General features: G+C 36.5%; 1 protein-coding gene across 2 annotated transcripts in view; it reads right to left on the bottom strand.

Annotated features, from left to right (window-relative positions):
• Nucleotides 1-6258: 6258 nt before the first annotated feature.
• The window catches only part of LEPR (leptin receptor), a 117584-nt gene continuing 98802 nt past the window's right edge, over nucleotides 6259-25040 (bottom strand). Inside the window, exons 16-19 of one of the 2 annotated variants that reach the window (XM_066376491.1) lie at nucleotides 23092-23187; nucleotides 20984-21089; nucleotides 20040-20115; nucleotides 6259-10032 (exon numbers count right to left, since the gene is read on the bottom strand). In XM_066376491.1, coding sequence (XP_066232588.1) covers nucleotides 9208-10032; nucleotides 20040-20115; nucleotides 20984-21089; nucleotides 23092-23187 — 1103 coding nt within the window. In that variant the 3' untranslated portion in view covers nucleotides 6259-9207. Of the gene's footprint in view, nucleotides 10033-10805; nucleotides 13342-20039; nucleotides 20116-20983; nucleotides 21090-23091; nucleotides 23188-25040 lie in introns of those variants that run through there. The other variant, XM_066376492.1, reaches the window with a different exon arrangement.

Here is a 25040-nt window from a genome sequence, read left to right as displayed (position 1 = left end):
TGGGAGTCCGCGGAGAAGGAAAGATTAGGAGCAGAGGTTTTAGGTGAGGTTTCTTGGGCCAAAAACGGCCTGTGTGTAGAACAGAAGGCACAGAAATTAAGGACAGGAGAGAAGGGAGAAGAAAGCCTGCATGTAAGGAACTTCTGATGCCCTCCCCATCCAGTGGCAGAAATTGTCAAGAGCTCTTAGGATATTGTAATCGGATGTCTCGTTTTCAGGCCAATGGGAGTCATTGTCTAGTCTGTACTGAGGCCATGCTGTGTTAGAGAAGATTAATTTCTTCAGTTTGAGGTCTGAGAGACCGAGTTTGGTGAGGATTTTTATGAGACATCCTAGAGGTGTCTGGTCAGAAGGCTTAGACTCTGAAGAGCCCATAGTGGAGACAGGTGAGCAAGAGGGGGCATCCCGCCTTTTGTCACTGTCCCAAGAGGAGAGAATCTCCGTGTGGGGGAGTCGTCCCTGATAGAGGTCGTCACCACCTGTCAGGGAGCTCCGAGGATGAGAAGTCCGAGAGAGTGGAGAGGTTTGGCTAGGCGCCTAGTCTTTCGTGCAGTCCACTGAGACTGAAGGTCAAACCCCTCAAAACGTGAGGCATGTCAGAGAAAACCGTCCGACCAGAAAGGGGTGTTTTTAGAGAGAAATTTAGAGGCCAGCCGGGGAAGGGGAAGGGAGAAACTCCTTACCTTTCTGGTCCAGCAGGGTTTCAGGACAGAGTTAGACTGCTGGCCAATCAACCCACAATTACACGTCCAAACAGAATCAGGGAGTAAGCCCGGGATGAGCTGCCGCTGCCCATTGCTTCCCTGGTTGTAAGTTTGAATGGCAAAGAGGGATCGTCCAGGCAGTTAGTACCCTGTCCCGGGTTGGGTTTCGGCACCAAATGTTGGAATCCATGGGAGTCCGAAAGACCAGAGTAACAGGCTTTATTGAAAGGAAGAAAGAAACCCTGCCGGGCACTTCTCCTGGGAAAGAAGAGCACCAGTTACAGACTAGGGGCAAGTTATATAGTGTTTGGGAGAGCCTGAGGGGATACTGAGGCAAAAGTCCTGGTATGTCCGGAATGCTCCTCCTTGGGAGGCTTCGAGCATGTGGGTGTTGAATCAAAAGTCCTGGTGTGTTCGGAGCCCCTCGTTGGGGTGGCTTCTCAGCTTTTTGGAATTCCTCTGTCTCAGGGGCGATAGTCCAGTAAGGGTGAGGTCTGACAGAGAAGCGGAACATCAAGAGGGCAGTTCAGAATTTATATATCTATCAGTTATAAGAAAAGGTTTATTTTTGGCTTTTCTCTCCCTGCACCTGGCTGGCCATTCACCCCTTTCCCCACAGGTGTGGTGGAATGTCTGGGGATACATGTTTTCCTCCCCTTTGCATTTACAATACAATGCCAAGGGCCATCCTGACTATGCCAATCACACAGTACAGAGACTATTCTCACAATTTCTCTGCACACCTTAACCCAAATTAATAAAATGTTCTCCAAGCATCCTAAAATATTAATATTAATTCTATAGCCTTTGGTACTTTACAACACCTGCGGGTGAAATGGCTCAGTGGCTCCTCAGGTTTCATGAGATGGCCCTGTCCTCCAGTCCTTACAGGTATTTATTGATACACAGAAATAGAAGCAGGGACAAGAATGAGGAAGTCAGGAAGCAAAGAAGAGAATGAAGTCAAGAAGAGGAACTTCTTTAGAGTAGATTAAAGGGTAAGCAAAATAGCTCGGATGTCCACACCTAGTGATTAATCAGAATTGCTAATTCCATCCCTATTGTGCTGCCTTCAGCACAGTACTGTGTTCAGTACTTTTGTCAGTAAAGTCACTGTGGCTTTGCCTCACGGCACTGAACTCTGTTCCTGTTCTATGTTCCTGTTCAGGGCCTCTACAGGAAACCTGTAATCTCATTAACCTTTAAAAAATGATTTATTTTCAATCTGTGTAAACTTGAATCATAGTTCAAATTATTAATTTCTGAGTTTTTTTATAGGAGCTACTATTTTTTATTTACTTTTTTAGATTTTATTTATTCATTTTTATTAGAGAGAGGGGAGAGAGAGAGAGGGAGAGATAGAGAGAGAACAGGAGGAGGAGCAGGAAGCATCAACTCCCATATGTGCCTTGACCAGGCAAGCCCAGGGTTTTGACCCGGCGACCTCAGCATTCCAGGTCAACGCTTTATCCACTGCGCCACCACAGGTCAGGCCATTTTCTGACTTTTTTATAATGAATTTTACATTTACAGAAACAATAGTAGCTTGTGTTGTAATTTAAGATCTTTAAATAAAATATTCAAAATTCCTGATTTATCCTAAATTTAAGAGTACTAACTCATATTTCCACTCCTTTCTCCCTTAAATTTTTTACAGAATCTCTGGGGGAAAAAAAAGAGTGTATCTGGTCATCTTGAAGCATAAAACATTCTAAATTTTACCTAAATTTGTATGAAAGTCCACTATTTAATAGCATAAAATTTTCATAAAGACCTAATAATATATAGTAATATATAGTAAAATAAACCTTAAGAAGTGAAAATCAGAGTCTTATCATACACACTGATAGTAAATGTGATCTAAATCTAACATATACGAATAGGCCAAATTGTACCACTTTAGCCCTGTCCATGAAAGTCTCTTAAAATTTCACTATTTTTTAAAGTTTATGTTTGTTTTTCACACTGAACCTGCATCAGAATGGTATCAATGATCACAGGTTAATGTACTCTGACTAAATGGCCTTAACTCAGACCTACAGCACTTCGATGGTCCTGGGACTTCTGAATTCACTACTGCATCCACATAGCATAGTGATACCTTGGGCTGGTTGACACATTAGTTTCTTTTCCATGTTGTTCGAGGTCCCACAATGTTGTGTGTCAATGAATATGGTCAATGTTTAGTCTCTAATTATATGCAGACTGGAGCAAATGTAATTTTCTATTTTTTCCATACTCTATCCTCAATTAAATGTCTATATTCTATGAGCAATACTAAAAATAGTTATCAATTTTACCAAAACTTCCATATATGTAATAATTTCTGCTTTTGAACCTGTAAAGCACTTAAAAAGTAGTGAAAAAAAATTTTTTTCTCAATTTATGTTCAGATGGAACTAAGGCTTTATACCACACTAATTGTTCAGTGAGTTATATGTCATGATGTTATTTTTATTCTAGCTGGGTTTGTTTTATATATTTTTTTGTTGTTGTTATTTCTCACACACACACACCCAGAGAGAGAAAAAGAGTCACAGAGAAGGGCAAGAGATGAAAAGCATCAATTCTTCGTTGTGACACCTTAGTTGTTTATGATTGCTTTCTCATATGTGCCTTAACTGGGGGGGGGGGGGGGGGGGGTGGCTACAGCAGAACAAGTGACCTGTTGCTGAAGCCATCAACCTTGGACTCAAGCTAGTGACTATGGGGGTGTGTCTGTGATCCCACACTCAACCCAGAGACCCTGTGCTCAAGCTGGTGAGCCCGCATTCAAGCCAGATGAGCCTGTGTTCAAGCTGGAGAACTCCAAGTTTCAAATCTGGGTCCTCTGCATCCTAGGCTGGCACTCTATCCACTGTGCCACTGCCTAGTCAGGCTCAATTTTAATATTTCTTAATGTAAATTAAAATAATTAGGAGTCAATTGAATAGGCAAAGACACTCATAACAAGCTAAAACACAGACTTTAATTTACTCAACTGGCTGGCTAAGTCTAGGTCTTTTCTTCAGTGGAGTCCAGAACAAACTTGCTTGGAGAAGCAGAGTACCAGCAGCAGTTGCCAAGGGGTCTTCGTAGGAGAAGCGGATGGAGTCTGTGTTGGAGTCTCAGGCGACTGCCTTAATCTTCACCTCAGCTACTTTTATCTGGTTTGACCACTTGTCACATCACAGGGTTACATCATTATACTTCGAACATAGGTCATGCATGGGCTTGATAAGGTTGACCAATGGAGTTAAGAGAAAAAAGGGTGAACTTGTTATACCTAGGTAATCAGGCCTTACCTAGTGGGCTTTTACATAAAATATAGTTAATCACATTATTTCTCACATGCAGTTGAAACATACGGAGTTATCTCAAATGGGTGTAACTAACCAGTTACACTTAACTCACTCTTAGTTTCCTTTTTACATTTTATATTAATTTGATTTTATTTTTACTATAACAGGTTGACAAACGAAGTTATCAGAAAAGGGAATAAAGTCATTACACCTAGGTAATTAGCCCTCACACAGTAGGCTTTTACGTAAAATATCGTTAATAGTATTAATTCACACATGGTATTGGCACACAGTTGAAACATGGAGTTATTTAAAAAGGGTGTAACTGGTTACACCTAACTCACTGTTAGTTTCCTTTTCACATTTTATATTAATTTAATTTTATTTACTATAACATTGTCAGAAGGTTATCAGTGGAATACGTGAGCTCCTGAGACATCTCAGCAATACTGATGACAGGAAACAGCTTTATTGATTTCTAAGTGGCAAATAATTATAAAGTGTGGAAAACTATCTAGCACTAGGACTTTGAGCTCTTTGTCCAGAGCTGCTCATTTCAGATGGTTCTCCCTGAAATAGAGATGGCATGTAGGACTGTGTTGAGGTAACAGTGAAATCAGCAAATCCTCTCTCAAAGTAGGAAATTCATGTTTAACAACCCATCACCATTTTTGAGGCCTAAAGTATTTCTTTTGATGCTGTTGATAAATCTTCACATTCTCACCTATTTCCACTGAACCTATTACCATCTGTGCAGTTTTATTAATTTAGTTTGTTGCCCAATATGCTGTCTTTCAATCTTACTGCCATTCCAAATTAAAAATTAAATTAAATAAAAAATTTTAAGTCTTTAAAAGCAAAGATGATATCTATGTAATTCTCACTTAATTTTCATCCAGCATTATATTTCTACTTAACAAATTTTATTTGATTACACATCAGTTTTTGTTTTTTTAATGGAAGGCAATGCAAATATAGGTTAAAAACATAATCACTAGCATTGGAAAGATCTGGTTTTAAATCTAAATTATGGTTCCATCTTCCACTACCCTGTGACCCTGGGTAAATTATGTAATCTCCTATTTATCTATCTATGTATTTATTTATTTTTATTAAGTAGGATGAGGGGAGGCAGAGAGGCAGACTCCTGCATGCACCCTGACTGGGATCCACCCAGCAAGCCCTCTATGAAGTGATGCTGCTCTGCCCATCTGGACATTGATTTGTTCCTCAGCAACCAAGCTACTTTAGCACCTGAGGCGAGGCCATGAAGCCATCCTTAGCTTCTGGGACCAACTTTGCTCAAACCATTCAAGCCTTGGCTGTAGGAAGGGATGAGAGAGAGAGGGGGATAGAGAAGTAGAGGAGGAGGGGTAGAGAAGCTAATGGTCACTTCTCCTGTTTGCCCTGACCGGGACTTCCACTCACCGGGCCAATGCTCTACTGCTGAGCCAACCAGCCAGGGCCTAAATTGTGTAATCTTTTAATGTTTAAAAGGAGTATAATAGTAGTATATGCCTCACACAATTATTTTAATAATTAATTGAGTTAAAGAATGAAAAGTATTAGTACAAGTTATTTTTTACATATAGACTGTTCAGTAAGTGTGAAAATACAGTGTACATGCAAGTGAGAATTTGGGGAAAACAATGATTCTGGAATAATGTACAGTAACATTTGGTAATCTAACTACATCAGAAAGTGAACATTTCAACATCATTATAGTGAAGAGTTAAGACAGACATGTTTTCAAAAGTGCTTGTATTGTTCTCAAAATACTGGTGTGGGAACTGCCATTATAATAAGTGGTTTCATTGTATGGCACATATCTTAGATTTAAAACATGAATATTGGCTTGCTTTTCAGTCTTCACAAGTACATCCCCTGGACCAGGACTAAATCCTCTATTTGTATGCAACATTTAGTAGCATGCCTAACAGAGTAAGGGCTCAAGGCAAGTTTGTTAAATTAAAATATCTTTATTACTATTCATTCATTTAAATCCTTTTTTATTTTTCAATTACAGTTGACATACAATATTATATTAGTTTCAAGTGCACAACCCAGTGATTAGACATTACATAACCTACTAAGTGATCATCCTGATAAATCTTGCACTCATCTGGCACCATGCATAGTTATTAGAATATTATTGACTGTACTCTCTATGCTGTATTTTTGCATACATCCCCATGACTATTCTCTAACAACCAATTTGTACTTCTTAATCCCTTCACCTTTTTCACCCATCCCCCCAGCCCCCACCCATCTGGTAACCAACAAAAAGTTCTCTGTGTCTATGAGTCTCTTTCTTTTCTGCTTGTTTATCTTTTAGATTCAATCTTTGATAGATATGTATTTGTTGTCAAATTGTTCATTTTTTATCTTTTTTATTTTTTTCTTAAAGAAGATTCTTTAACATTTAATATAATTCTGGTTTGGTGTTGATGAACTTCTTTAGCTTTTTTTGTCTGGAAGTAATTAATCTGTCCTTTGATTCTAAATGATAGCTTTGCTGGGTAGAGTAGTCTTGGTTGTAGGTCTTTGCTTTTCATCACTTAGAATATTTCTTGCCAGTTCCGTTCGGCCTGAAAAGTTTCTCTTGAGAATCAGCCAACAGTCTCATGGGAACTCCCTTGTAGGTAATTGCTGTTCTCTTGCTATTTTTGATTCTGTCTTTAACCTTTTCCATTTTGATTATGATGTGTCTTGGTGTGGGCCTCTTTAGTCCATCATGTTTGGAATTGTCTGTGCTTCCTGGGCTTGTATATCTATTTCTTTCATCAGGTCATTATTCTTTTAAATAGGTTTTCAATTTCTTGCTCTCTCTCTCATCTCCTTCTGCCACCCCCATGAAGCAAATGTTGGTATGCATGGAAGTTGTCCGAGAGGCTCCTTACACTGTCATTTTTCTTTAGGTTCCTTTTTTTTTTTTTTTTTTTGTATGCATGTTCTGATTGAGGTTTTTTTTTGCTTCCTTATATTCCAAATCACTGAGTTGATTCTAGGTTTCGTCTTCTCTACTGTTATTCATTTCAGTTACTGTGTCCTTCATTTCTGACTGGTTCTTTTTTATGGTTTCTGTGTTTATTTCATGCTGTTAAAGTTATTACTATGTTCCTAGAGCATTACTATAACCATTGTTTTGAACTCTGTATCTGACAGTTCTTTTGCCTCCATTTCGTTTAGTTCTTTTTCTGAAGATTTCTCCTGCTCTCTCATTTGAGACATGTTTTTTTGCCCACATTTTGGCTGCTTCCCTATGTTTGTTTCTATGTATTAGGTAAAACTGTTAGGTCTTTGAGACTTGGTAGAGTGGCCCTATGTAGTAGGTATCATGTAGGGCCCAGTGGCAGAGCTCCCTCAGTCACCCAGGCTGGGCATTCCAGGTGTGCCCCTGTGTGGGTTATGTGCACTGTCTTATTGTAATTGAGCCTTGATTGCTGTTAGTCACTAGGTGGGATTGGCCCCTATGTTGATCAGTTGCAAGGACCAGCTGAAACTACAGCTAAGGAGCTGCTGTGCAGGAATCAACCCTACAAAGCAGGACTTGCTTCAGTGGGGCTATGGAGCTAACCAAGTCTGCCCCAGTGGGTTGCTTGTGGATATGGTAGGGTGTAAATTGGCATGATTTGAAGCTGTCCACCTGGTACATTGGCACTGGGGACTCCCAGGAGGTAGCCACCACCTGTGTCTTGCCTGGGGCCACCTGGCATGAGCTACAAAGTGATCTGCAGATGGTTACTACTTGTGCTGGGCTTAGAGGTTCCCAGGAGAGGCCAAGCTTGAACCAACACTGGCTTCCACTAGTGCTAGGCTTGGGACCACTCAGAAAGCAGTACAGGGTATACAGAGGCCAGATGCTGCTTGTGTGCGATTTTAGGAAAGTCTGAAGCATAAGGCAAGAAAACCCATTGTAGAGGAAAAAAGCCACTGAAAATAGCTTGGGTGGGCCTGCAAGTTGGGTCAGAAAGGGTCTCTAGGAATCACCTGGGCAAAGTGAACAGTGTGAGCCAGGTGGATGAAAACTCAAACATGTCCACCTGTGAGCTCTGTTGGGGGGGAGGGAGGCAGGAGGTCTCAGAAAAGGAACAGTGACCTCTGTCAGCACTTTTGTCTGACAGAAAGTTGCCCCCCACAGCTCCTGCCTTGATGCCAGACAATCCAATTCCTCCTAGTATGTCCCTGGTTCCTTCAAGCTGCTGCCCCAGTGATGGAGCTCAGAGGGAGTAAATCCAAGTAAGTCCATGCACCAGCCCTTTAAGAGGAACTTCCTGGGACTCCAGCAGTCCTCTGTCTCATTCAGCCACAATTCCCACTGGTTTTTATAGCCAGAAGTTATGGGGAGACTTTTCTTCCTGGCACTGGAATCCTGGGCTGGGAGGCCTGGTGTGGGGCTGGGACCCCTCATGCCTCAGGGGGACCTCTGCAGCAGAGATATCTCTCCCAATTTTTGTCCACCACACGTGGGTATGGGACCAGCCTGTTCCATGTCTCTGCCTCTCCTACCAGTCTCTGTGTGGCTTCTTTTTTAAATCCTTAGTTGTAGGACTTCCATTCAGCTAGATTGCAGGTGGTTTGGAATGATGGTTGTTTTGTGATTTAGCTGTAATTCTGATGTGGTTGTGGGAGGATTCAAATATGACATTTACCTACACCACCATCTTGACAGAAAATCTAAATTGAAAAATCATTAAATCACACAGTCTAGTAGGACAAAATACAAATACATTACATACTTTTAAAATGCACAATGATTCCTATTAGGTATGTGTGTGTGCCTATGCATGCATGCCTAAATTAGTGTAAAACAATGACAACTCAAGGTAAAACAAGCACATCCTTGAAAAATGAACTATATTTCACAAGTTTGAAGTCTTCTTTCAGATGTAGGTGTAATTCAGATTAGCTCTCACTGCACGGGTCTAATGTTCATAAAAGATATTTGTAGGGCTTATGTTTAGGTAGAAAAAGCCACTCTAGTCCTTCCTACTGTAGCTTGTTAAAAGAATCATTAGAAGAGTCAGGATATGTGTTAGGCTCATGAAAGCTTTCTTACACTTTTTTATCTATATGACTGAGGACAGATACTGTTGATTTTGAGACAATCCCTTTAAAATTTGACTCTGACAGTTTTCTCTTCCCGATCCATAACTACAGTGAAATATATTACATTTTACGTGATTCATTGTGACATAATCTGAGATGTTTCTTGATTGAAATTAGACAGTGAGATCACACATTTTGTTTTCCATTATCTTCTGAGTCTGAGTGGAACAAGACTGAAATTGAGGCAAGTAAGATACAAAAGTCTTTTGACCAGAAGTTCCTAAGTTGAAATTATTTTCTACCAGATGTGAACAAGTGTCCTGGAGGATTCTGATGTCAGAGAACAAACAGTGGGCTGGGAATGGACACAACATCCTTGCCTCATCAGTCAAAAACTCACCACTCTCTTTTTTAATTGAGGTGACCCCTAAATAATAGACAGATTTTTCATCATTATTTTCTTCAGCAAAATGTCTCTCAGGACTCAGAAGTTTATCCAATCCTTCTGAGAATGTAAGGTGGGATGAAATTATATTGGGATGCTGATCTGATAACATTAAAAGTGCCTGTGTTTCTATCTCCCATGAGCTATTAGAGAAAGAATATTTTGATAGGGAATTTTCACTAGAGAAGCATTTGCTGACTGAGCTATTTATAAGCCTTTGCTTTTCATCAATTGCACTTGATTTAGAGTTGCAGATCAGGGTGGCATATTTAACAGAGGGCTGTCTTCTGCTTTCATTCTCACAGGGTATCTTGTTGCTCTCTGCTTCAGAGAAGCTAGAACTATTGGGCTGGTCATTAATACAAATAGATCCCTTTTCAAGATCTGGAGTTGTCAAAAGTAGAGAAACCATAGATGTTGGTGCCTTCTCATCTTTATTTTTCCATGATGTATCAACACTGATATCTTCTGAAATGGTTTCAGGCTCCAAAAGAAGAGGACCAAATGTCACTGATTCTGTATGCTTGATAAAAAGATGCTCAAACGTTTCTGGCTAGAAGAAAAGACACATTTTAATGTTCAATTGTATTACCTTTTTTTTTTTTTGCTCCACTATTACATGCTTTGCAGAAATGGAAGTATGAAATGTTAATGCTAGAGGACACAAGTCAACCAAATATTAACTGGTTTGGGACTGAAACATATATCAAAACTCATAAAGGAAAAGCAGAAGATAATGCTTAAAAGTAGGATGAGACTGATTTATGCTTGAGTTCTATTTCTGTGGCCATAGACAAGTACATTAATCTCTCTGCCTTTTATATGTTTCTTCATCTGTAAAAATGTGTTCAATACTTCATGGCATTGTGGCAAGGAGTAAATTAAATAGTGTCAAAAGGTGCTCAGCTCTCAACAAACATTGGTTCTTATAATTAGAAAGTACTATCTTCTGAAGAATTCCTAATATTTAGTAGCAAATTAGATTTCCACCAACTAAAAATTTTAACCTTAACTAAAAATAGTAAATTGAAATAAAATCAAATGAGCAAAGGACTCGTCCCAAAGATAGCTAAAATATCTACTCTATGACATAAGATTTGATGTGAAGGTAAAATATTTGTGACTATTAAGAACTTATCTGCCTTACATCATACTGAGAATTTAAGACAATTAGAAAATAAGAACTAAGAATACCTATTTGTTGAAAACAAAAAATTTGAAAGAGATTAAAGACTTTTAAATTACTATTCCTTATAAATAACTTCATATAAAATACATACTATCAGACATGTGAAATGAAGACAAAGACACAAAGCAAATGCATATTATATTTTTTATAAGAATGATGGTTATAGCACAAGAAAAAAATTCTCCCAAGCATCTACAAATCAAGAATATGTGTATGCAAAAAGTGCAACTCATACAATGTAAACATATAGAAAAAATAAACGTGAAGTAAAGAATACTGTGGACACATCACATTGAAAAATTAATATAACTAAATGAAGTACTATAGAAAAATTTGTATATCTTAAACTTTTGAATATTACAATTTTTAAACTATTAAAATAAATTCAAATTTATTGCCTGAATTCATAATGGCAAATCTCTTCCATATAAAAACATAATTCATTTAGCATAGTTTTGAACTCTTAAATGAAATATGTTGGTGATTATGACTATTAAAGAATAAATAAACCAAACATTAAACATAATAATAGACTTATAATGATATAAAAATACTGCAGAATGACAAATACCATTATAACATAACCTCTTCTGCTACCCTATAACATATGAAGATAAACTGTTCCTGTGTTTATATTTCTTTCTGACAGAAATCTATGATTAGATTTATGGTTTCCTTCAAATATTTGCCTGCTCATTTTGTTTTTTCTTAGGATTAATACTATATATGTGTTGAATTTCTTAAAATTTAAATTAACCTAGAAATAAAGATCACCAAATACAGGAATTACATACTGTCTGTGTGAAAACAAAACAAAACAAAACAAACCACAATTAGCCCATAACATGTAGTCAAACTCTCATATGTTCTTCAAATGACATGTTTGGCATATTTCATGCCCTTTTAAACTTCATAACTGGTAACTACTTACTGACTCCAAATAAATTACATCTTCAAATGGACTCATTTCAGATGGATGATCTCACTAATAATAAATTAGAAATCACATACCCAAATATTATTGAAGTATATTTTATGAATGCGTCATAAAACTTTATTAAAAATATGCTTCTTATAAATCACTTAAATTACTATATATGCATCTAATTTTTTAGAACAGTTTGTGTTCAGTTGGTAGGAAGTAAAGAATGTATTTTTAAATTTTTTTTTTAATTCAGTGAGAGGAGGGGAGGCAGAGAGACAGACTCCCACATGTACCCCAACAGGGATCCACCCAGCAAGCCCACTAGGGGGTGATGCTCTGCCCATCTGGGGTGTTGCTCCGTTGCTCAGCAACCAAGCTCTTCTTAGCGCCTGAGGTGGAAGCCATGGAGCCATCCTCAGCACCCAGGGCCAACTTGCTCCAATCAAGCCATGGCTGCAGGAGAGGAAGAGAGAGAGAAGCGAGAGGGGAAGGGGTGGTAAAGCAGATGGGCACTTCTCCTGTGTGCCCTGACCAGGAATTGAACCCAGGACATCCACACCCTGGGCCAACACTCTACCACTGAGCCAACCGGCCAGGGCAAAAATGTCTTTTCTTAATTTCACACTTGGATTGTACATGCCAATGACATCTATTTAAAGTCAACAAAGGGGAAAAAGGATTCAGTTCTCGTTTTTTTTAGTGGGTTTCTTTTTCAGTCAAATAAAATTATGAATAAAATCTAAACAAGTGATCCATGTAGCCTAAATTTGATCTTTTTTGTTTTGTTTTGTTTTTGTTAATCAGAGACTTTGGTTTCCTTTGAATGTGAGCAACATAACACAGTTAGTATGCTAAGTTCATTGTCATAGCAGGTGGTCTTTTATTCAGGAAGAAAAGTCCTGCTTTGCCATGAAATACTTATAAAAGCTCCAAAAAGTCTCCCATTTTGCATCACTGCCCACTCCCCTGCCTGCCAGAAGCTTTCAGAGGATCAGTGCAAATAAACTGAATTAAGGCAAAATTTTCACAGCGAGGTTGAATTGGAAGCTAATATGTTTTCTGATCAACTGGACCTAGATATGTCAGGTCATTCTGATGTGAATTGTAATTTCCATGGGCCTGTGACCAGCATAAACTGTAATTTCTGGCTTTCTTTGATATAAAATGAAAGTTAGCCCATGAGCCACTTTGGGGGCTACTGACAATGGAAATTCCCAGACTGACCATATTGAAGTGTCTATAAAAGCGGAAAATGTTGAACATAAAGATATAAATGAAATGCTTTTCCTGTATTCTGTAATTAGCCAGTGTATTTCCAAAGCTGTGTCAGAAGCTGTTGTTTTCACCTAGGTAGGCATTGCTTACTCTGTATTTGATGATATCTAATAGATATGTAGTAAGAGCAACTGTTATAATTTTCAATGTTTTATAACCAAATGATAAAATCAAAATCCAGATATCGTGAATATTGCTTTTTAAATGTTAGATGACCTGAAAAGTAATTATACATCCAAACTGAGTTGGACTCCAATCTTATATTGACCCCAAATTTACCAATCTTTTTTTAGTTCTAAATCAACATAATCCATCATGTTTTAGTTCTCAATAGTTCAATCAGAATATTTTTTAGATTTTTCTTCCCTTCTTCAAAATATAAAAATCTTCTAATACTCTACAGAATGTTGGGAAGTTGGCACACTGGGTTCGTCTGCAGTGATCATGATTAGACTTCAAAGAATGTCCGTACTCTGTTTAGATAAAATAAACAAAATAAGAAAGAAAAATAAAAAATTACTCAGAAAAAAGATAAATGATATCCAAATATTTCTATGAGGCATAGGTTCTGGACTTTAAATTCTTGAGTTATAATACAGTAATACAGCCATTTAGAAAAGGGTAAAATTTTAAACTACTGTGCCTCCTCCCACTTTCTTAAAGTGTGCCTTAATGTCAAACTCTGAGAGCAGTCTTAATTACCCCAGCAAAGAAAAAACTATAGAGGAATAGCAAAATAAATAAAGGAGAGAAAACCAAAGAGCTAGAAAAATAAAAAGGGTGTGGGGAACAACAAGCAACATTAGATAGTTTGGAACAACAAAAAGGAAAACAGGAGAGCAATGAAAACAAAAATGAAAAAACTAAGAGAAAGAAGGGCTGAAATAGTGAAAAACAGAATCATAGAATCATTATCACATTTTTTAACTTAGAAAAAGATGTAAGAAATCATCTGATATAATTATTTAGCTATATATATAGCTATATGCAACTATTCAACTATATATTCCAGTATGTATAACTATTTGACTAAATAGCAGCTATATATAACTGCTCAACCATATATATAGCTATTAAACAATATATAGAGCTATATACAACTATTCAACTACAGACCCAGCTATGTATAACTATTCAAGTAGATATATAGCTATATACAACTATTCAACTATATATGCAGCTATATACATCTATTCAACTAAATATACAGCAATTTTATTCAACTATTCAACCATATATACAACTATTCTACTAAATAGATAGCAGCTACATACAACTTTTTGACTTTATATATAACTATTCAGCTATATGGACAGCATATTCAATATTAATATGCAGCAGTTATATACAGCTCTTCAACTGCATATAAAACTATATACAACTGTTCCCCTCCCCCAAAGAAAAAAGAGAAAGAAATCATCTGGTCCATGTCTCTTCTCCTTTTTAGACCGAATCATTGAGGTTTATAGTTCCACAGTTAATTAGAGTGAAGGCCTTAAATTTTTTTCCAGTCCAACCATCTTCCTATAGCACAATGGAAGATGAAATATATCCCACAAACACAAAGAGACAGAAGAACATGTTCTTTGTTTTGCTTTTCCTACTTGCTGTGATAGATTTGAGCTGATTAATTCACTCTCTTCTGGTTCCTTATAACCCAAGGACATATGCATAAATATTAGGAAGAACAAGAAAATAAACAAAACTGAAGTCTTATTTTAAGGAACTGTGGCATACACTTGTAAGCCAAGAAATGTATACTTCTAACTAGAACTTCTAACTCAAAACTGCACCAACTCTTCCACACTTCTGCAAAGCCGTTCTAGCAATGTCAGGATGCTCTGTCTCGGGTCTGGGAGGATGGAGCTTCCCTTCTTTGGAGGCCTAGAGCAGGCTAAGGAATGTAAAATAGTCATCAAATCATAAGAGAAAATCCGTTTTGTTTTAGCTTAACATTTCTAAAGGTAAAGTAGAGTATACTTTTATAAAAATTGACATATATGTATACAACATAGGAGCAGAGTTATATTTTTTTTAAATACAGATGATTTGGAATTAGAGGAAGAAAATCATAGATAGTCAAAAATGCTAAAGAAAATGGTAAAAAAAAATGGTTAAAGTCTTTTAAACACTGTGAAATTTGAATGAGAAGAAAAACAAGGTTATTGAGTCACTAGAACATGTTTTTCTATGATACTAATTCAACCTTTGTCTAATATTCTAATTTTTATTTTACTTTTTTTAGATTCTGAAAGAAAAAATGGTGTAGAGAAGTGAATCTCATCCAAGGTGGATTAAGCATATATGTTTCTGAATTCATTTAAAAAAAAAATGAAAAATGACCGAATGAGTGTAGACCAGAGAAGATGAGCAAAGGAATCTACAAAAAAAAACAACCCAACAAAAAACCTCCAAGGTGGGCTGTAGCTGGAGAGAAAGCCCGTTTGCCCTGCTCAGTACAGTGGAGGTGGTGGGTGAAGACAACGCCGGTAAAAACACAGGAAGAAATGAGAGCTAAGGCAGAAAACTGGAAACTCTGCGTATGGAATAGGGCTCTGCTACTCTTCTGCTACACATGGAAGAACCTTCATATTAGAACCACCCTCCACACCCAACTTGGGGTTTTGGGCTTAAAAAATAACTAAGGAGCTATCTGGGGAGAAACCAAGCAGTCGTGGGTACATCTTTTCTCATCTGTCTACCCACCCAGAGCGCAATCCCTACTCAGTCAGCCTGTTTACTGTTTCATTCTTATATGGGAAAGGAAAACAAAAGATTGCTACCAGATATTTAGTGAAAGGCTGAGACACAGAAAAAGTAAGGCCAAGAAAAACAATGGAAAAACATGATTGTAGCAAAACAAAGAATTCAGGAATAGAGGAAAAGAGAATTTTCAAAACAAACATTCTTTTAATTGGTATTTCTAATAAAATTCAAGAACACATTGCATGCATAAAACCAGAAGAGAATACTCTTAAAAAGAATACTTGGAAGTTTACAAACAAAACAGTAAATAAAGTTCAATAGGAGCACTAGAAGAATAGGTTATTGCAATGTCTCAAATGCAAAACAACACAAGGAGATGAAGAGAGAATGAAATAGAGATCTATAAAGAGAGTCCAAAATCTAATGAATACAGATCTAGAGAGAATCAAAAAAATAAAATAAAAGAAGAGCAAATAATCAAAGACATAAACATAATTTCTTAGAGTTGACTAGAGACCAAATTGAAAATGTCTTGAAATGATAACCAAGTTAAATGAAAAAATCTGTCTTACAAATAAGGGCATTCACACCCACTGTAGGTATTTTAAAAAGTCTTCACACTTTTTTAACTTACCAAAAATCTGAAAAAAATTGGTGATATTTTAATCTAATTGTACATAAAGCCTGCCAGACAATCTGTGGCCTTATGGTCATCTTCAGGAAGCATATTTGAGACAGTGGGGTAGCACCAGTCTCTAAGCATTCACTGATTCAACCTACATCCACCAAGTGACTCCTTGGTGTGGGTATTTTCCAGAGAAGGGAAAGACAATTGGTCCAGGTTCAAAGTGCATTTTGCTGAGGGGGGCCTTATCATTTTCCTGCCCTGATAAACACATAGAAATCATTCTCATGGTGGTTCATAGGGAAAATTTGAAAGCTTAACACAGGGGTCCCCAAACTACAGCCCATGGGCCACATATGGTCCCCTGAGGCACTTCCGGAAGGGGCACCTCTTTCATTGGTGGTCAGTGAGAGAAACATAGTTCCCATTGAAATACTGGTCAGTTTGTTGATTTAAATTTACTTGTTCTTTATTTTAAATATTGTATTTGTTCCCGTTTGGTTTTTTTACTTTAAAATAAGATATGTGCAATGTGCAAAGGGATTTGTTCATAGTTTTTTTTTATAGTCTGGCCCTCCAATGGTCTGAGGGACAGTGAACTGGCCCCCTGTGTAAAAAGTTTGGGGACCCCTGGCTTAATGTGTTGAAGAGAAAGTGTTTTAGCTTCTTTTAAAAAGATAAGATGGTTATTCCCAGTATTAATATATACCTACATAGTGAAGATTTTAAAGTTTGATTTAGCTAAATATTTAGATATTTTTGACCAAAAAACTCTCATACTAAAAGAAAAAAATCATATTTAAGGAGAATTATCTCCTTACTCTTTGTCTTCTATTCCTCCTACTTTCAGTTTTTGAATGTGCCAAGGTCCCACCCACAACACGGCTTTGTACTTGCAGGTGACCCTGCCAAGTCTCTAACCCTCCACCACAAAACCTAGTTAATGACTATTCATCTTGCAGATCTTAGCCTAAATGTTGCTTTCCCAGCATTATTTACAATAGCCAAGATATGGAAACCAACTTCATCAACAGATAAGTGGATAAATTAAGTTGTGGTACATATACAATAAAATATTATTCATCCATTAAAAAGAAGAAAATCCTACTATTTGTGGCAACATGGATGGACCCTGAAGGCATTATGCTAAGTGAAATAAATCAGACAGAGAATACAAATGCGTTTGATTTCACTTATATGTGAAAGCTCAGGGAAAGAAAACAGAAACAAAGATCAGATTTGTGGAGAGTTAGGAGAGGCAGAATTGCAGGGAGGTGGTCAAAAGGCACAAACGTCTACCTTAGACAATAAATAAGCACTAGGGATGATGACTATGTTTAACACAGCTATATGATATATATAAAAGTTAAGATAGTATGTCATAAAAGCATGACAAAGAAAAAAATTATTCTTTTTCTTTTTTTCTATCTATATGAGATGATGGATGTTAACTAAATTTATTGTGGCAATTACTTTACAATATATGTAAATCAAATCATTAAGATATATACCTTAAACATATACAGTGCTGTATGTCAATTATATCTCAATAAAACGGAGGGGAGAGATGTTTTATTATCTTTACCTGCTCACCCTTACCTCATAAACTAAGCTCTTAAGGCACTGGGTTTCTTTCACAACATGTAGTTTAAAATTATAATATAATTTCCATTATAAATTGTATGGTGATTGTCTTTCCCACTAGACTGTACATTCCAGATTTTCTGTTTTTCTGACCAGTATAGACCCAGGACCTAGCACAGTGACTGGCATAAAATAGGTATTCAATAAATGGTCCTTAATAATGAATAAATTAAATGAATTAATGAATGAATTTTAAAATGAATAAATTATTTTGGAGAGGAGAAAGATAAGTTCTTTCTATTCTTCTCTCAAACCAGCCACTCTTCTATGACATGTAAAATAATAATAACTAATATTTATTGAGACTTTTACTACTTTACAAGTACCATCTTCTTTAATCCCCCAAATAACCCTATCAATTTACCTCATTTTACAGGAGAGGAAACAGACACAGAGAACTGAAGTAAAATCTTAATGAGTGTAAGAGTATGTATCACAGGGATTTGCACATAAATGAACGGACACTATTATAATAAACTACCAGCAATTCTTCAATAAAATCTTACTTTAATAACTTGCAGATAGCAGGAGGAATCCTGCAAATATTTGTGATGGGTAAAATACAGCCCTTGAACTCAGAGCACTCTGCACAATAAATTAAACAATAAAAAGTTCTGGGAACTTTGGTGGGGATGAGGGGTATTCTCCTAAACTACACTGCTCACAAAAATTAGGGGATCAGGGAACGTGCAGATACTCCAGTACTTTCAGCCTTTTGTACAGTACATTTTCACCAATGAAATAAAAGTTGGTTTTGCATCTCATTTGCATAATCAAACAACTTTCTTTGACTTGTCGTTTGCTTTTCTGATGTTCTTATTTATTAAAAAAATCAAATGCTTCTTTTTCTTATTGCTTCGTATTTGTTTTGAAATATCCCCTAATTTTTGTGAGCAATATATATTTATTAAAGGAAATTGGGGGGGGGGGAAATATGGAGGAGTCTGTAGAGGTAGAAGAAAAGATTACAGGCATGACTAAGGCCCAGGGGCAGAAAAAATTGGATATAAAAATTGATAACAGACTGTAAAGAGAAGTCATTAAGTACTAGCTTAAAGGGACTCTATCTCAGCTAAATGAAAACCACTGAAGACTTTTAAATGACTAATGATAAAGATGAAATTATTGAGACTGCATAATAACCTCCATATGATTATTGTTTAAAACATTTAGATATTTTGACATGAAAACCAAGTCCCTATTTTATAAGTTTTATGGGTGGAAATTTCTTTCTTCAAGGGAAATTTTGAGAATTAATAAAACATTTGTTTACTTCTAGAGCTTTCTGAGAAATTCTACTATAGATACAAGTACAAATAATTTTATTATAGTTGACTAATTCTTTTATTAAGTACTTTAACTTAAAAGGAACTATTTGCATAAGTGTAAGCTTAAATATGATAATTGCATTTTTCAGATTGCAGTGTTTAAGGATGAGATTATTTATATAGCTTTTGAATTGATTTAAATAATTATGGGACAATTATACATATTAAAAATATTCATTCCAGGCCTTTGCCTAAGCACAATCAACTTCTACCAAAAATGTATATCCAGTATCTGTTCTCCATCAGATTTTTTTTTGTGTGTGTGGCAGAGACAGAGAGAGTCAGAGAGAGGGTGCAGACAGACAGGAAGGGAGAGAGGTGAGAAATACCAATTTTTCGTTATGGTTCCTTAGTTGTCTATTGATTGATTTCTTATATGTACCTTGACCGGGGGGCTACAGCAGACCGAGTGACCCCTTGCTTGAGCCAGTGACCCTGGGCTCAAGCTGGTGAGCCTTGCTCAAACTGGATGAGCCCGCGCTCAAGCTGGCGACCTCGGGGTCTCGAACCCGGGTCCTCCGCATCCCAGTCTGACGCTCTATCCACTGTGCCACCACCTGGTCAGGCTGTTCTCCATCAGATTTTATCCTTAACACTTTAATACTTCTTTTATTAAATATTTTGACACAGAAAATATATATATTATCTTTCATATGATAAACTACCTATTGAATTTTGTATTCCCCAGTTTCAAATCCTTACATCCTGCTACTCTTGAAAATATATAGCAGATTAAATAGATTCATATTAAAATGAAGCAAATAAAATAAGAGCTTCTAAACCTTAAAAATATTTAAAACTCTAGAAGGCATATGACATTTAAAATGCAATCAGATATATTTTGGGTTAAGAAAATTGAAAAAGGGACCTTCTGAAAATTAAGTCCTTGTGCCCACGAACAGTTCTTGGGGTTTGGAACATCTTCCCAAAACAGCTTTTTCATTCTACAAAGGATAAATAAGGTATTAAAATTAGAGAAAAACATTCATATTGAAAATGTTAACAGTTAATGAATGTATAAACTAGGAATTAATCCACCACAGCTATGCCTCGGTAAGGTCTGATTCATTTTCACATGCTATCATATGAAGCCTTCCATCAATGAGCCATCTAGACGAAAGTTAATAATCACTATAATAATAAAAATAGCCTACACTTATTGAAAACTGTGTGTCAGGCACTTTGCGTAGGTTTTTCTCAGAGAAAGTCAAATATTAAAAATGGTCATCAAGTGAGTTTCAGAAACAAGTCCACTTGATATAGCCCTATCAGCTCACTTGATGGAAAGATAAATTCTGATTCTAAAACCTACTCTCCCTCTTCTTTGCTAGAAGACAAAAGTTTCTGTAGAGATTCATTCTGTGAAATACACTCATCAGTCCAAACCTCTCAGCACAGAGTAATGCAGCACCCACAGAGCCACAAGAAATACAAGGCCATTTGCCAAACCAGACTGATTTTTAAAAAGCAGAGTGCTTCCTGATTATAACTGAACTGACTGCTGCAGGTAAATTTTCATCACTCAACCCAAAATACACAACTCTGAAAGCCATTTTGTCATGTCCAAGAACATACAGCCTAGAATTTCCTGTTATATGCTTGCTATTTCCTGAATGTATTTACACAGAAAAATTAATTTTTTCCATGGGGTTTATGCTATACTAGCAAAACAGAATTTAGCTATCTAAAAGCAGGCCTTTTCTTTTTCTGCCACTTAATTGTACAAAAAAAGATTTTTAGATATAATATTTTTTATTGTATTTTAAATCAAGGTTTACATATGCTGAAGGTACTTAACATCAACTACAGTACCTTTGATGCAATATTAGCAATGTTCCAAGCAATAAGGTTGAAGAAGAAATAATTATTGGCACAATTACATATAGCCCTGGATCATTCTGGTGCTTTTGAATATCACCTGAAAAAGAAATGCAATTCACACAGTTCTGAAGCTTGAGGAAAAAAATATATTTCTGTATTAAAAATTATAATGGATTTTTTCTGATTGTATCATAAACCTGTATTAACTCTAAAATATAAAATTAAAAAACAAGAAAGGTAAAGTATAGCTATGATCACATTAATACAATAATTATTGTGTTCAGAATTACAATATTTGCATATCGTAATTTAGCAAAACTTTCTTTTTTCAAAATTATTTGTCAATTCTCTCCATTGGTCTCTTTTAGGTTTTGAGTCCAAGAGCCATTTAAAGTTGTTATGATGACTCTCTGTCAGAGCATGTGCCTCTAAAGAAGCCAACCTGCAACACCTGCTGATCTCTCGCTTGTTCTGTCCAGACGCACTGATGCCCTTGCTGTTTCTTGAATCACCACGCATGCTCACGCATTGACTCCTTGCTGTTTCTTGAATCACCACGCATGCTCACGCATTGACTCCTTGCTGTTTCTTGAATCACCACGCATGCTCATTCACTCCTTTGTACTTGCTATCCCTGTGCTGAAATGCTCTTCGCCTCTGTATTTGCAGGGCTCTACCCAACTGTCTTCTCCACAAAGAAAAAAGGCCAATTTAGGCCATTCTAACTACAACACCGCATTTTAAGTCTATCCCTTCATCTTACTTTTATTTTGGTTCTTGGCACTTACTTCTACCTGATCTTATATTATACACGATTTCTTAATTATCATTCTCATTAGAATATTGGGGGTTGAGCTCCACCGGGGCAGAGAATGATGATCACTGCTCAGTCACTGGTGCTTAGAGGAGTGGTCGACCTATATTTATACTGCTCACAAAAATTAGGGGATATTTCAAAGTGAATATGAAGCGATAAAATATCCCCTAATTTTTGTGAGCAGTATATTAACACGTTGAGTAGTACGAACAGTCTTGTACATCCTCGTGCCTCCTGATCATCCAGAATACAATCGCAATAAAAATTTTTATTTTAAAAATGTGTAAAGTAATATTTTTAAAAAGGCAAATGTATGTTTTTCTTGTTTCCATAAATTGGTTATCAAACAAACATGATTTTAAGTTAATAAAACTGGAACTAATTTCATTTTTTGAAAAAAACTCACTTCCAAGGGTGAGCAAGCATGAAAAAAACTCACTACACAAAGGGTTAAATGATATATAAATGAATTTTTACAATTATTTTAATTCTAGAACCAGTTAAAATGTTTCTCTCTTGAAACTTCACTATTGGTGTCCTTGGATTTGAAAACAATGTGAAAAGTAGTAGTAAAATGTGAATTTGCCTAATATGGTACAGATCAGAAATAAGAGAGGCCCAGTCTATGACAATCTCTTGTTTTATTTTCAGAGGAAAAAAGTATTTCTTTTAGAAAACTAATTAAAATTTATAGGCTCATAAATATATGCCCCCAAATGTATTCTCTGGGGAAGGTGAACTTATATACATTATATAAAAATGTACAGAAAAGTAATATATTTCTAATTAGTCTTTCTGAAAATGTATGTTATTGTACAGCTGTGTATTTCCCTTTACTTTGTTCACATCAACATTTCACTTCATTTGAGACTGAAAATTTTACTTACCAATATAAGAATTCAATACCATGCCTGATTATTCTCCTTCTCACTATCGTCATGGAACCACGTACCCTGACTGCATGCACCCTGTGACACATAAGACTCTGGACTCTCCCATGAGTTCGTCAGAAGGAGAATAACCAGATGCTAAGTAGGAAACCACATGTTGGTATAAAAAGAAACTAAAAGTTTTGGCTCTGGACGGGTAAAAGCTGGTTTGAGTATCGTCCCTATATGCCAAAGCCGTGAGTTCGATCTCCAGTCAGGGCACATACATGAATCAATCAATGAATACAGGAATGAGTGGAACAACAAAACAATGTTTTTCTCTTTCTCCTTTCCACTCTCTCTAAAATAAATTAATTTAAAAAATTTTTAATAAATAAAAGTAAAAGTTTTACCTTGGGTAAAACTATTAATTATCTTCGGTTTCCCCACTCCTTCCATAAATATTGGGTAAAGACTAAATTGATACTTCTCAATGGGTATAAAATAATCTGAGGAGAAAACATATTACATGGTCATTCTGAGTGAATTAATATAAATGAGTGAAATCTATGTAAAAACATTTTTAGTGACCCTACCACATTTCCAAATATAGAAATTAGTTATTTAGTGATTGAAGTTGATAACTGAGGTTGTTTTTAAAAAAATAAGCACTCCAAATTCTCCTAGTAATGACAATAATTTTACAAACAATATTTTTAAAATTTTACTCAGATGGATTAAAAAGCTGTGATACATATCATATATACAATGGAATACTATGGGGCCATAAAAAAGAAGGAAATATTACCTTTTGCAACAACATGGATGGGCCTGGAAACTATTATGTTAAGTGAAATAAGCCAGGCAGAGAAAGAAAAATATCACAAGACCTCACTCATTTGAGGAATCCAAGAAACAATGTGAACTGAGGAACGGAATTGAGACAGAGGAGAGATCAAAGGGACCCGAGGAAAAGAGGACAGAGGGAAAGGGAAGGGGGGAGGGAGATGTTGGGAAGTGGGTAAGGGAGATGTTGAGGGGAATAGAGGGGAGAGGGGATGCATTCGGGGCGACACTAGAATCTATGTAAACACAATAAATTAAATAAAAATATATAAATAAATAAAATTTTAAAAATCTTACTCAGAGACAGGAGATAACAATGTTTCAGAGGCATGTTCCAGTGATAGCCACTTTGTCAAATGAATTTTTCATATCCCTGTCCAGGACAATATGCTTTACCTCCTCTCCTATATCTCAAAGTGAGCAATATTCCCCTTATGTAAGGATTTAGCTTATTTGGTTTCCCTATTCAAGGCAGTCGGAAGACTAGAGTCTTGTGAAATCCAAACAGAATATATGGGGGTGGAAACCAGTAATTTCCTGGCAATATCCAGAAGTCTAGATTCATGGAGGAAGACCATTTTCATAGCAAAGTTCAATATGAATCTAGTAACTGCTATTAATACACAAACTTTCACAAGAGATCTCTTTGAAGCCTAAATTCTATATCTACATGATTTAAAGGCAAGCACAGTGAGTACCCACCTGGACAACAGTGTTAATGAAATAAATCTAGGTGTCTATCAACAATTTGTTTAGCCTGACCAGGTGGTGGCACAGTGGATACAGCATCAGCCTGGGACACTTAGGACTCAGGTTCAAAACCCCAAGGTCACTGGCTTGATTGTGGGCTCATCTGACTTGAGCACAGGCTCACCAGCTTGAGCTCATAGTCGCTGGTTTGAACGTGGGATCATAAGCATGACTGGCTTGAGCCCAAAGGTCACTGGCTTGAAGCTCAAGGTCGCTGGTTTGAGCTCAAGGTCACTGGCTTGAGCAAGGGGTCACTGGCTCTCTGGAACCCCCCTGGTCCAGGCACATATGAGAAAGCACTCAATGAACTCAATTGCCACAACTATGAATTGATGCTTCTCATCTCTTTCCCTTCCTGTCTGTCTGTCCCTGTCTGCTTCTGTCTCTCTAACTCTATCTTGCACTAAAATAATAATCATAATTTGTTTTTATTTACCCTAATGATAGATTCTAGACCTTTGAAATAAAATAAAAATATGAGTACTTGGGATGATATTATGATATTATATAATAAGATCATGGCAATCTTTCACCTCCCAATACTTATACCTAATTCATATTTGGAGATGTTATATTGTGCACTTAAACTTTGTAATCACTTCCTGGGGCTACTGGTCTACTTTTAGAAATTTTTGCTGGTCTTTGTCACCAGGTCCTAGATCCTCAGACCTTCAGCATGGCACTCCCACTCACTGCTAACACAATTATATGTTGGTACACAATGTGGGAGAATAATTTAGCAGTAGATATCAAAAACCATTACAAA

The sequence above is a fragment of the Saccopteryx leptura genome, chromosome 3 (assembly GCF_036850995.1).
Source record: "Saccopteryx leptura isolate mSacLep1 chromosome 3, mSacLep1_pri_phased_curated, whole genome shotgun sequence".
Classification (NCBI taxonomy): domain Eukaryota; kingdom Metazoa; phylum Chordata; class Mammalia; order Chiroptera; family Emballonuridae; genus Saccopteryx; species Saccopteryx leptura.
Note: the sequence above shows the minus strand (reverse complement) of the source record. Positions and strands in the feature narration are given on the sequence as shown.